The 13656-nt window shown below is 40.5% G+C and overlaps 1 protein-coding gene across 2 annotated transcripts in view; it reads right to left on the bottom strand.

Annotated features, from left to right (window-relative positions):
• Nucleotides 1-13656, bottom strand: part of LOC126386307 (arf-GAP with coiled-coil, ANK repeat and PH domain-containing protein 3-like) — a 72766-nt gene that overhangs the window by 22623 nt on the left and 36487 nt on the right. For both annotated transcript variants that reach the window (XM_050038562.1, XM_050038563.1), the window contains exons 3-9: nucleotides 9017-9136; nucleotides 8400-8453; nucleotides 3330-3388; nucleotides 2911-3094; nucleotides 2645-2689; nucleotides 2388-2483; nucleotides 1788-1862 (exon numbers count right to left, since the gene is read on the bottom strand). In XM_050038562.1, the coding sequence (XP_049894519.1) occupies nucleotides 1788-1862; nucleotides 2388-2483; nucleotides 2645-2689; nucleotides 2911-3094; nucleotides 3330-3388; nucleotides 8400-8453; nucleotides 9017-9136 (633 nt within the window). The remainder of the gene's footprint in view (nucleotides 1-1787; nucleotides 1863-2387; nucleotides 2484-2644; nucleotides 2690-2910; nucleotides 3095-3329; nucleotides 3389-8399; nucleotides 8454-9016; nucleotides 9137-13656) is intronic.

Below are 13656 nucleotides of genomic sequence, written 5' to 3'. Positions count from 1 at the left end.
TAGACTGTTGTGTGTAATCCAGACGGTCTTTGTACATAAGTAGTGATTAGCTATTAGTTCAGAGTCCTCTCCTAAAACACACAGGAAGTAGTTCTTCTTCATCCTGTTAGAGACAGAGCCATTTTTAGCTAGACATGAGGCATGTTCACCTTGTTGTGTAAGTATAAAATAATAAAATTAAAGTCAGTAAGTATCACTCAGTGAGGAGGAAGTGTTGCAGTAAGGCCACTAGGTCAGGCACAGAGCTGCGTACTGTGTCTGGCAGGATGCCTCCATTTGGCAACTAAATCAATCAGAGGGAAGGGCCAAGTTCGGCAGAAAAACAGCCATGTTTTTGGCATCTCTTCAGGTAACAGATGGAAGAATTTTTGTGCATCTGTGCATGACTGACTGTTGAGCAGGGTGAGGGTTTGAAAGGATTGTTTTCATTCAGCCGAGGGAGCCATAAAATAAATATATCAAACTTGTCTTTGTGGGAGCTGCTTTCCAACTTGAAACTCTTAATTTGAAAGAAGAAAAAAAGCTACATTCACTCATGAACTTGTTCTAATTAAAGCTTTTTTGTGCCTCTGTGGTAAAAAAAAAAGAAAGAAAAAGGAATAGACAGCAGCTCAAGTCACGCAACCGACAGAGTAAAAATAATTCAACACTTCCACGGAAAGCTTTTTGTCCCAAACATTCAAGGCATCTGATGCTAACACAAGATATGTGTTTGTTGTGACAAGAACCATTTTAGATTCCAGACTGACAGAGATAAATACGTTTATAACTCCATCTTTTTTGTTGAGCTTCTTCTACTGAATCAGGAGGAAGCCATCACACTAAGTGAGGGTGAAAAATGTTGATATGACTTTTGTGAGAAAAATCCAGTTCAGCAACCTCTTTGGAAGCATAACATCACTGTGACACCTAGTCTTATAATACTACAAACATTACATTTTATAAAAACAACAAACTGATATTCAGTGACTATAAAAGCACAACCTGTGATTCAAGGCAAGGTCAGCAGAGTTTATACCTGTAAGCATTAATCATGTCCAGTATCGAGAGACTACATTAACCTGGTTTTGAAAAGAATAAATGCAGAAGAACAAAAACTTGCTGTAGCTCAACAAATTCTTGTCGACGGGTTTTGCAAATTAATGAATGCTTGCTCTAGTTTTTTGTAATGCATTCATCAAAACTACAAAAATGCACAAAGTTTTAAAGGGACAGTTCACCCAAAAATCAAAAATACATATTTTTCCTCTTACCTGTAGTGCTATCTATCAGTCTAGATAGTTTTGGTGTGAGTTGAGTTTATAGTGAATGTTAGAGATATCGGCCATAGACATGTCTGCCTTCTCTCCAATATAATGGAACTAGATGCACTTTGCTTGTGGTGCTCAAAGAGCCAAAAAAGCACACTTGAAAAACTCAACAGCATGCTACACGCTTCCTTCTGCACTGTAATACGGGTGATGGGTGTAGTCCGGTACAAAGAAATTAGTTCCTATATAAAACTGTTCACAACAAGGTATGTGGATTATTTTGACTCACTGGGAGAGAAAAGTTGCTGTTGAGTTTTTCATGTATTCAAGCCCAGTGCAATCGAGTTTCATTATAGTCGAGAGAAGGCAGATACGTCTATGGCCGATATCTCCAACCCTCAGCAGCTCACACAAAAACAATCTAGATTGATTTATAGCACTACAGGTCAGAGGAAAATATGTATTTTTGATTTTGGGGGTGAACTGTCCCTTTAAGGCAGTGTGTGCAAGAAGTTGAAAGTTGTGCTGTTGTCTCACTCTCTGCTGGATGAGGGCGTGTTTGTGCTCCAGCTCTCTCTTCTCCATTGCGGAGTCGATGACCAGCTGATCCAGCTGCATGGAACATGTAACAGCAGAATCAGTAAGAGAGTCCATGAAACACACAGACATACATTCTGACACATTAAAACTGTTAATCAACCTCGTCACCATGACATTGTCTTCAGTGTTACCTTGTAATTTTTATATTGCAGTCTTAAAATAACAAATGTATTTACTGTATTTCTGTACATTCAAGGCCTAAATGTTTCTAAATGACTAGATAGATGGGGACAGTCCTAAGATATAGACATTTTTATTTTTCTGCGACTAAACAAACCTCTATAAACAACCAAAACCTAAAATATAAATGCAACATCAAGTCACAGTTTCTGCTGTGAGACATCATACGCATTTAATAAAACAAAAATCTAACACTCCACTACCACAGACAAGACCTGAACAGTTAAATCGACAATGAAAACCAGACCGTGCTGATCAATGTTAATAAGGGGATGCAAATACAGACACAAAAGTAATGTAACAGTGCACATGTATTTTCACCCTGTGTGAGATTTCAATTCATTAGTTTCATTTTACCTGTGCAGCCAGCTTTTTCATGTAGGGGTCAATCTCATCCAAGATGTTAAAACCTTGCTGGAACAGAGTGTACTGGGCGCGCATGAAGGACAGCATCTGCAGGAGACACACAGACACAATGATGGCTGTAATGTAGCTGTGTTACTAATGCTTCTCACATCACAGGGACTCCACATGTACATGTTTAACACACATATTCAAAACATAAATAATAATGCCAGTCAGAAATTTAGAGCTGATATATTTGGGCTACTCACTGCATCCAGGATTTCAAACTTCTTCTTGGCCTGAAGCACATTAATCTGAAACAGAAGCAAAATATAGAACATAAGCTGTCTAAATTTAGTTATTTTTCAAAACCATAGTTGCAAGTGTCTCCTTTTTTATGCAACAAAGAGTACTGAGAGTGTGTGTCTAAATGGGATAAGCAGCTGTTGAGTGCCAGTGCCACCTACTGGACAACACTGGTAATACAGTCTGGAGTTCGCGTGTGTGTGTGTAAGTGTGTGTACGTGTGTTTTACCTGTAGTACATAGTCCAGTGCCAAGTGCCTGAAGGCTTTGCGGCTGAGGATGAGAGCCTGTGTGGCCTCTTCAGCCTCATGCACCTTGTTCCTGGGTGCCTGGGCGTTTTTCACCTGGGCCAGTTCCATGTCCTCACGCACCCGGTCAAACTGCTTCTTAGTGTCCTTGAATTTACGGACATCCCTGAGGGAGGTGCAGTAAAAGAGAGACAGAAAGTCTATGTCTGTGCCATATCAAAAGAGCAGATGGGTGTGTTTGCAGGAAATTCATGATTCATGTTATTACAGGCCAGAACTGTCATTTAATGCCTAAGATGTTCATTGTCATCACTGCAATGGTCTTTACTCATTATGTCTAAATCCAAACATGTTTTACATCTTTCTTCATAACAGAAGCTATATTGTGATAACACACTTACTCTTTAATGAAGGTGTGAAGCTGCTGCTTGATGGACCTCTGAGCCTGGTCAAACAATATCTGTGCATAGAGTAGATAACACAGGTGTGGAACATGAGCATTTAATATTGTAGGATGAGCTCCAGTCAGTGCACCACAGTTAGAGAATTGGCTGAAGAAGTGTGATGTCTGGATTTACTCTGCAGACCTGTAGGTGCTTACATCCCACCACAAGATGGCAACATGAGCCCTCTCACTTCATCACTGTACCAGAATATGCCACAGGCAGAGGAGGGGGAAGGAAACACAGATGAGGACATACACACATGTGCACTCACTCAGCTGCTGCCTCGACAGATTTTTAGCCTTAAAGGATCCCAGATTACGCTTCCTGTTAACTGTGGGATTTCCACCACTTCTTCTCTTCCTACTTCTTCTTTCCCTCATCTCACGCTCCTTCAGCTCTCCTCCCCTTCCTCTCCTATGTTTTTCCCGCTATTTCTTGTGCATGGTGAGCAAAGATGAGGATTTCTCTTCCATTTCTATATTTGTGACCACACTCCAAATACAGTGAACAAAGAATGGCTGCCCATCCATCGTTGTTAAGGAAATATGTATGTCTCGCGAGAATACTTGAGTCAACGCTTCAATGCCCACGCAACACACACACACACACACACACACACACACAAATGCACCAGTGCCCTTGGATTAGACTGTGATTGTTTCATACCCACATACACAAACTGTATGTATACAATCACTGTAGCCTGTGGATTAAACTTTCTATAGCAATCTCTAGTTAATAAACATACACACTGAGGATTACAGGCTTAGTGTGTGTGTGTGTGTGTGTGTGTGTGTGTGTGTGTGTGTCAATCCATATGATGTTCTGCAGAGCCTGGTAACTTTACAGGCTGGTGCTCTTGTCTCTTGCTTTACTCATTTTCACCGGTGTACACTCTACTTAATGTGGGAGTATGTAACTCACCTGCTGCTCCTCTTTAAATGTTTCGTTTTAGAAGGCTGCCACACTCCTTTTCTAAAATTCCTATCTATTCTTTGCCGTGCAATATGTTATCAATATAAGGAGGCCAAAGTTATAATATAGTTCACATTTAACAGTTCACAACTCATGCAACCCCACGGTTATATCAGCAAAGATCCATTTCTTCTATCCTCTATTACTCATGTCAACACCTGACAAAAATATGCCCTCTGATTGGTAAAGGTTTGTACCCTTGGATGTTTCCCCTAAAGAACCATGGCACAAATCAAAAAGTAAAGTAAGATAAATAAAGACACTGTTCAATTTGTACACTTCAACTAATGAATAACAATTAAATGCTAAGATAGCATAACGTAGATTCTTTTAGTTAGTTGATTAAAGGTTCTGTATGTGACATTCAGAGCATTAATATAGCAGCAAAACACTATTTGCAATGTAAAGATATAGTGGAGTAATGGCATCTTAAGCAGAGAATGAAATCATGCTCCCTCAGTGTGTGTTGTAATCCAAGCTTCTCTGTGGTTTTGTTTTGATGAGAATGTCCAGCCGCATGTGTATGTTAATGCATGTGTGTATCCTACTGGCTAGCTCATCGCTGCAGCTTTGCACTGCCCTGCCCCTGTTACCGCTGCTATCAGGATGGTGTCCCCCTAGCGCCCACGCTCCGGTTTCCCCCTGGTTAACATCGTTTGTCGTTGTTTACTGCTGTTTATGGTGTTAGCATTTTTTGCTGCTAACTTCTAGCTCAGCCCCCTTCATGTTGAGAAATGTATACAGATTATTCATACACTCTGAATTTTGCACAGAGCCCCTTAAACTGAACATTCATTCATTCATTACCTATGTAAAATTCAACATAAAAAAAAGAATCAATTTTCCAATCATAATAAAAACTATATAAATATTTACTTGGGTTTAAATGAAGCAGCAATTTCCATAAAGTGTTACCCTTTTATGTATTTGTAAGTATGTTAAAAACACCTGTTTCATCACCCATCACATTTATTAAAGATGGCCAACAGCAATGGACACTCCCTGCTCTTTAACAAATTCCCAGTTGGTTTCACTATAACGATGCTAAATGTGTCTAAATAATGAAGACAGTGTGTGCAGTGTAAAATGAAAGTTTGGTACTTTCCAGGGTGGTACAACCTATCTGCCAGTGCCAAAGAAAAGAATTAAATCCAAGAAAAAACATTTAAATCAATTCCATCAGATTGATTTTGGATCCACATTTAAACTCATCCAAATGTTCCACCCAAACCTGCTCTGGATTATGGTGCCCTGGGTGTGACCCAACCCAAACTACAGCATGTCTACACTCCATTTCCCAGCACTCTTTTCCCCAAACATCTCAGCTGCTGCTGTAGAAGTCCCATCAGCCATCTCTCCTGTATCTATTCTGCACAAGAACTGCAGAGATGCAAACTGGTGTGTTCATTTTGCAAGAAAAATTCCACCACAGGAGAGAAATTTGCCCTGAATTTAACTGAGCACATTACAATATCACACTAATCCACTGTGATATCATTTTGAGTCTGTTGAATTTAAGGGTAGGAATTATGTATGTTTAAAAGAACACACATTTTCTTATTGTGTGATTTACTAGGAGATTCATTTTCTTGTTTGAATGGCTCCTTTTGTGTCTGACAAGAGCAGAGAAGGTGCAGAAACAGGCATCAGTGGGTGGTCGATCAAAGACAGATTTCCTTTCGCTGTGTCTTTCCCTCCCCTCCCTCCATCCATTCATTCATACTGTCTGCCAGACGAGCTATTAGTGTAATTCCTGGGTGTTATAGAGGAGGAGTGGGACGCCTGTGGTGAAGGGTAAGTGAGTGGGGGGATGGATGGAGAGGTGGTAGGGGTGGATGAACAGAGAAAAAGAAACAGGTGGTGGAAAAAAACAACACAGAAAGTAGCTTATCAGCATGGCCAAAAGCTGTTTAATGGTAGTGGGAGTTAAACAGGCTTGACTTAGGTGGAGTGAAACAGAGTCAGTGAAGTGTGGGGGCATTAATGTAAAATATAGAAAAAAAAAGAACAGGGTGCCAGGTGTGCATGTGGCTTTTAAGGCCCTGTCACACCAAGGTGACGGTTTGCCGTTGGTCAATGTTGGGCTTTTGGGGAGTGTCTGTTGCCCTAGTCAATGTGGTGTGTCCCGCACCGCTGGCCCTCGTTTGCCTCCGGAAGCTTTGTTTTGGCCGATTTAGCATGCTCAGAGCCGGCAGAGCCTGTCAGTGAATGAAATCACTCACTCACTCTGGCAGTTCAGAAGTGAGGAAAGTAGCTAAAGTCAAGAGGGAGTGAGACCAAAACAAACTTGTTACATAAGGTAAGATTATTTTTCTTTAGCCATTGAGCTCCTTAGCAGAAACATTTTGTGATGGATTGTTTTATTGCTCACTGGTGCACGATAAATATGCTCTGTTCTTTCAACATTAGATTGTGTTGTTAATATGCTAACTGGCTAACTAGTGGTCTTCTGGTTTCCCTTTTTCAATCACAAATGCTAGTTGGCTGTAGTCGTTGCGGTGTGTTCATGTGCAACTTTTTGGCCGACACACTGGCAACGATGCAACAGTCATCTTTCGTTGCCACTAGTTTTCTAAAGTTGGTTTGGTGTATCTGGGCCTTTAAAAGGAATGGGAGATGAAACTCTGAATGTTTTAATTTATATTATGCCTGAAATACACCTATGATTAATAAAGGGAGTGAAAACAACCCCTTTGCCCCTTGGGTCTAACTTTGCGTGCAGATTATGAGCTGTTTAACTAGCCAAAGTGCATTAGATATGCACTAAATGCACTTGTGCTATGCACTTTAGATTATGCGCTATAAATCGTTTAAATAGGGCCTTTAGAGTGTGACAGGCAGTATGACAAAATATTGTTGCATATTAATGTATTTAGATAATGTAGCAGAAGCAGCAGGCAGTGCAATTATAAAAGCAACAAGGGGAAGGTTAGAGTCTCTGACAAGGTCAAAGCACAATACAGAGGTGAAAACGGGAAGATTTGCTGATAAGCGTCCTTAAATAAACCCACAGCACAACAGCCTGTAGAAGTCACAGTCAAGCAGAAAAATGGAACACAGCAACTTTTTATAATCAGCGAAAACAACCAAAAAAAAAAACAGATTCCAACCAGCGTTAATATAAGAGGGTTAAAAAACCTGATTATCTAAGTCATGCTGTATATGAAGGATATAGGTCTTCTAAGTCTTCATGTCAAACATAGAAAATTTTAACTCAAAACTTCAACTGAAATTTGTGAGGAGACCAAAATGAAGTCTTGCCACTAAAAATGGTTCATGAAAAATGTGTATGAAAGGGAAAACTTGATTGTTGTGTACTGCAGCTGCCTCTTTTTCTAATCTTTTCTCCTCATTCCTGTCTCCACGTCTTTCCTCCCACAGCTTTCTCTTTTCTCCAGCTCACTTCCCTCTCTCCCTCATGTCCTGTGTCAGTGTTACAAATCCCAGTTTTACCTTTCTCTCTGCCCATTTTGTTCACACACATACAATCATGCACAGACATGGACAGGCAAATACCACTATACAGCGTGACAAAAAGACACCTTAGCATCTCGCTGTAAATGTTTATGACTTTCAACTATTTAACATGCCATAATTGCTCTCTTTAACTATAGAACTGCCTTCATTCCTCACAAACCTGTCGGGGATTCCCAGAAAAGGACATTTCTTAATCACACTTAGTCATGAGGAGAGAGTCATTTGAATAAAACCTGTATATGTGTGTGTGTGTATGAGTGTGAATGTTTGTGCCTTAAAGCTGCTGTACACATCTGGTGAAGCATGTGGTTTGAATCAGAAACACGCATGTGGACTGGCCTGTGTGAACAGATTCACCGTCACAGAGTGAGGTCACAGTTAAATTCAGTGTAAGTGTGTGTGTGTGTGTGTATGTGTTGTGCAACACTGGACCCAAGAGGGACTGGATGTCTGAAAGAAGTTAACGTGCCGAGAGGACCTAAGCGTGTCGGAACAACACTCTACTTCAACCTCTCGCCTGTGGCTAAAACTAGTGTGTGTGTGTGTGTGTGTGTGTGTGTGTGTGTGTCCTACCATGTGGTAGTTGACGATCTCCTGGAGGCTTTCTCCACACTTTTCAAGGCATTCCTGAAATGTTGACGACACATGCACACGTAATGTAAGCACACAGGTTTCCATATGAACATAAACTTCTTTTTCACAACAAAAATAATATTAAATCCCTAAAAACACTCTAAACTATCGACAAAACATGATCCAGACCTGTTTTTTGTATAAAATAAGCCTAACATTGAATGGTTATTGACTGTAAAACAATTATGTCTGTACTGCTTCACCCAAAGCTACCAGGGCGACACCCGTACCAACAGGAAATCGAGTCCAAATGTTTTCCTCGAAGAAAACCATAAAGAAGGTTTCAGATGTCTCCGCTTCAAGCCATGTAAACTATCAGCATAAACATCTCCTGTCTGCATGTGGTCACATCTGTCATGTTTAAAACAGCTGGATGACTCTATGTCTGGACAATACTGTTTATATTGCTCTACTGTTATTATTCATGTGGGGAATCACAGGAATGCACTCATAAAGATAGATGAGTGGTCGATTGTTGAGACTCTGAGTCTCACACATTCCTCAGTGAATTTACAGATTTTAAGGTCAGTTTTAAGGACAGAGTGACCTCCGCTCACCGATATCGTCTCCTCTTTCTTGCACTGCTGTGACAGGTCCTTGATGCCATTGACAAAGAGCTTGTTGGCGCTGACGTAGGCCCTGCCAGCCTCGATCATGCCACTGCACAGCTTCACCAGCTAGTGGGGAGGGAGAAACATAAAAATGCTCACTTTCAATACAAAACATAACCAGTCTATTTAAAGAGTCACATGTTTTACACAGTGTGATGCTAAGGTATTAATAGTTACAGTGATGACGTGAATCAAAAGAACTGTTGGTCACATGCAGAATCCAGGAGGATGCTCAAATTTAGAATAATCCTCACGTCTGAATCAAGGCCAGTGCAGCCATTACTGAAGCTGGTGTGTCTGCTATCCAAATGAGAATTTAGTATTTGCTAAGCATTATGATAGAAGTGCAAATTCAAAATAAGCAAATGAATAAGATGACCAGGGGCACATGGCCTTGAAATCTCTGTATCTCCCATCATTATGACAGCAGACCTAAAACTCTGACAACAGCTGTGTCTGCAATTATTCCCTCCCTTTACTCACTTACAACTCCCTCCATAGTAAACTCTGAAAAGTGAGCAGGAAATTGAGATTTCCAACACTTCAATAAATCATTCAACAGAAATAAAGCAATAAACCTTGAAATCACTGTTTAATATGCCAGAATGCCTCATCTGCAGGAAAAAGCTTGCAGATTCACTGCTGCTGCAAATCTACAACTAAGAAAGGTAAATGAAAAAACACAAGCAATGCATGACGTCATGTGATGTCATTTCTGTGCATGTTCTTTGTCCCTGAAAAGCTTGTATGTAAGTTAATTTTACTTTAAAACAAAGCTAAAGAAATAAATTTAATAATTTAGCAAACTTCAAGGTTTATTAATTGTTTATTTTAAGATCAATATCATCTGCAAATCTGCACACAGACTGCACATGACCTGATGATAAACAAATGATGGTAAAAAGTTAAAGAACTATCTCACTGCTGGAAAAACGGTCTTTTCATTTAACTGGCCTATTTATGCAGTAGAAGACACACATCCTTTTGAAACTGGTGTTATATGACCATAGAAAACAGAGGAAAAAGGCTGTTATATCTGCTTTTGCTAAAGAGGTAGAAGACCTACAACTACCAGAATGCACTGCACTGCACCAGGCCAATAAACACTCCTGCTGGTGGGTGACATAATGCGAGCTTGGCTGTTTTTCCACAGGAAACAACATAGCGGCCAGCTGGTAACAAACAATCTCTAATTACAGTGACATGGTAGGCTTAAATATCTTCCTTAAAACATTTGAGACAGGAAATAGGCAATGCAGTATAATTTTTTCTTAGTTTGAAAGAGCAAGAGGGAGGGGTGGGTCTTGATCTGCTTCTATACTCTTGGTTGCCATGGTGGCAGGCATACAAAAATGAGGAAGTACATCTGTAGCTTGAGGAGCAGCCCTAGAGCGAGCTCAAATACGCTGAAATTGATTTGCATCGTCCATTGGATTTAAGCTTAGAGATGAGCAAGGTGGTCTTTGGTGCTGGTAAGATCAAGGGAAGTTTACCACAGTTCATTTACACTTACTTACTTCCCACATTGTTATGATACAAAGCTAGTTGAAAATTGACAAAGTATCCCTTTAATGGATCATCAAACTTATTACAACTCATCCTGAGGGGAACATTAATGTCTGGGACAAATTTTACCATCCAATAGTTTTTGATACATTTAAGTCTCATTCAAATTCAGTGTGATTTGTCACATGGGAGCCATGAATGTCTGCACAAAATTTAGGATAAAACTTTGACTACTGGTGGCGCTAGAAGAAAAGTCAGAGGATCATCAAAGTCAGTAGGATTATTCATCTGGGCACCATGAATATACATATATATAAATTTCATGACAATCCATGTAATAATTGTTTACAAATTTCATGTGAAACCACAAATGTCAACCTCATGCTGGCACTAGAGGAAATGGAAAGTATCAAAGTCAGTGGTGCCCTCTGGGGACCATGAATGTCAGTATGAACTTCACAAAGGAATCCATCTAACAGTTGAGATATTTTAGTCTGGACTAAAGTGGTGGATGACCGACCAACAGACGGACATTGGTCTCCCTATAACCATGTCGTTTGCATGACAAAAAAATCAAATATAAAGAATAAAGCAGAAATAAAAATGGTTTGGGCTGATGTCTAGCGTCACCGCAGCCATTTGAGAGCAAAAACCTAATTGTAAACATATTAATATATAATAACATATTACCAGGTGCAGACAGTTCACAGCGATGGTATGTACTCTTTTAAACACCACATGAACTGGCAACCGCTGCACTTTCCCACTTTACGGGTTATATGATAAGCTGCAGAGTGGTACACTGTCATTACCACTGCACTGATGCAGCTGTGTGTACAACAGGATCAGAACATGTGTGCGTTGGTGAGGGGTTATTCAGAAGAGAGCGCAGCAGTAAACCTTTAATTATCTCATTTGGTGCAGGAGTTCCCAAGGTTGTCGCTATGTGAGTGTGGTTTTCTGGGTAGCTGACAGGCCAGAGATGAGAACCTAGAGAGTGAGGCCTGATAACTGCACAATCTACAACGGTATGACTGAAAAATAAATGTTGAAATGTATATGTGAGCATTGCTGAACTGAGCTGCAAGCTTAAAATGTATGATTTGCAAAACACACACTGTATAGATGTAGGTATCTGATGTGCATCACACAGTATACGTTCACATGTACATCAGTGGCACTGTTATGAATCCAAAAGACTAGGCAGCATGATTTCTGCCCTGCTGTTGCTCCCAGGCTGGTCTGACAACATATCTGTCAACAAATTGGCCGATACGGGGCAGTCTGATCTCATCATGTGCTGTACAGAGCCCTCAGGGTCTGAGCATGGCCATTAGAGGCCCAGTATATGTGTCAGGATTTGTTGATAAATGGGCTGGAAGAACCACAGGGGTCCACTCGAAGTCAAACTGACACATCTGGTACCACATGACAGACATTGCCCTGTTAATTGACCGAAACAGTTACAGTGTAATGCAAAGGTCCCGCTGGTCAATGAGGTGTGGGATGGGCATTTCAAATTTTGGGGCAAATTATTAAATAGTCTACAGCAGTGATAGTTGATAGATAGTGTACGCTAACAAGGACTGAAAGCACTACAATGAGCAGCATTGTAATGCTGGTCAGAACGGTTAACATCACTGCAGGCAGGTTCAGCTGTCATCAATCACATGAAGGTTCTCCTCTAAGAGCCTTCAGTGCTGCCAGAGCGTCCTCAGGCAGCCTCAGAGCAACCTAACAGAGCAGCGTGAGGACCCCTGCTGAACAGAACAAATCACCATGATGGAAACCCCCTCCTCCGACCCTGGTCATCTTTTACTGGTGTTCAAATGGAGCTCAAAGTTCATTGCAGGGTCCTGACCTGTTGGAGGCAGGAATAATCTCTGGATGTGTGTGCGTGCTTTTATGCGTGACGGGGTGGGGGCATGGACATTTGTTTGAAATGTCAAAGTGTCGCCTGTTGGTTCGCTAATTTAAGAGATAGGGGTTGCAACAATGTGGACCTATTAATAAACCCGAGATGGACCGCAGTAACAACAAAAAGTCACAATCATCTAAATAACCAATTTGTCACTTTACAAAAGAGACGAATCTGTTTTTACAATCTACCGGCTGCACAAGATGGACCTTAAGTACGTTTGTAAGTGACCTTTATCTGAACATATTATTGATGCGAAGGTAGAAATTGTTTCGATCATGACGAGAGTCCACAGGAGAAAGAAAAAACCTACAAAACAAACCAAATCAAAGGGAGATAGAAGAAGAAAGAAGATGCGGTCACCACTTAACTACATTTACACTATCTCATCCTCTAAACGCTCTCTGAGCTGCAGCTCTATTAGTTTATCTAAGAGGCATTATCTCAACCCATAGACTCCCTGGAGACAGTTAGCCATCAATTCTTGCTATTCTTACATACTTGAAGCCATTGACGTAATAACATTTGACAATGATGCAAGTAAGAAATTCATTCCCATTGTACAGCTTGCCATTAACTAATTATACTATCATTTTTGATTGTGTTTTTTTAATGTGAGTGCAGCTAATCCATATCACGTCTTTCACCTTTTACCAACCACTCTAACAGACTGCTATGAGAAGTTACATGACTGTGAACATCAATACCACTGAGTAAGACACCCTTTTGAGAAAATAATCCAGCTACAATGCACCGCAGAGGACTAGAACCTTGAAAATATCTTTCCTCAACAGCGGTGGGCGGTAAATAAGCTTAAATAGCTTAATTTCATATCTCACAAACAGCATTTATGATGAGCTGCTGTTAAATTGCTTGTAGCATTTTCTCTGGTTAAAAAGGACAAACAAAGACATTACATTCTCAGATAACAGAGGCCTGCTCTGCTTTCATACTACAGAATATAAACCTGTCCCTGTGACATTAATCAGTGTTTGCTCAGTGCGCTCATCGTGCACCAGCTCCAACCCGTGTGTGTGTGTGTGTGTGTGTGTGTGTGTGTGTGTGTAAATGTGTGTTATTTGGCAGCGCATGAGCCTATTAAATGTAATAACTCAAGTCTGCAGTGTTTCCTGGTTTAAATAGCCTTGACATTTAGATAAGA

This window comes from Epinephelus moara, chromosome 24, assembly GCF_006386435.1.
Source record: "Epinephelus moara isolate mb chromosome 24, YSFRI_EMoa_1.0, whole genome shotgun sequence".
In the NCBI taxonomy this organism is placed as follows: domain Eukaryota; kingdom Metazoa; phylum Chordata; class Actinopteri; order Perciformes; family Serranidae; genus Epinephelus; species Epinephelus moara.
Note: the sequence above shows the minus strand (reverse complement) of the source record. Positions and strands in the feature narration are given on the sequence as shown.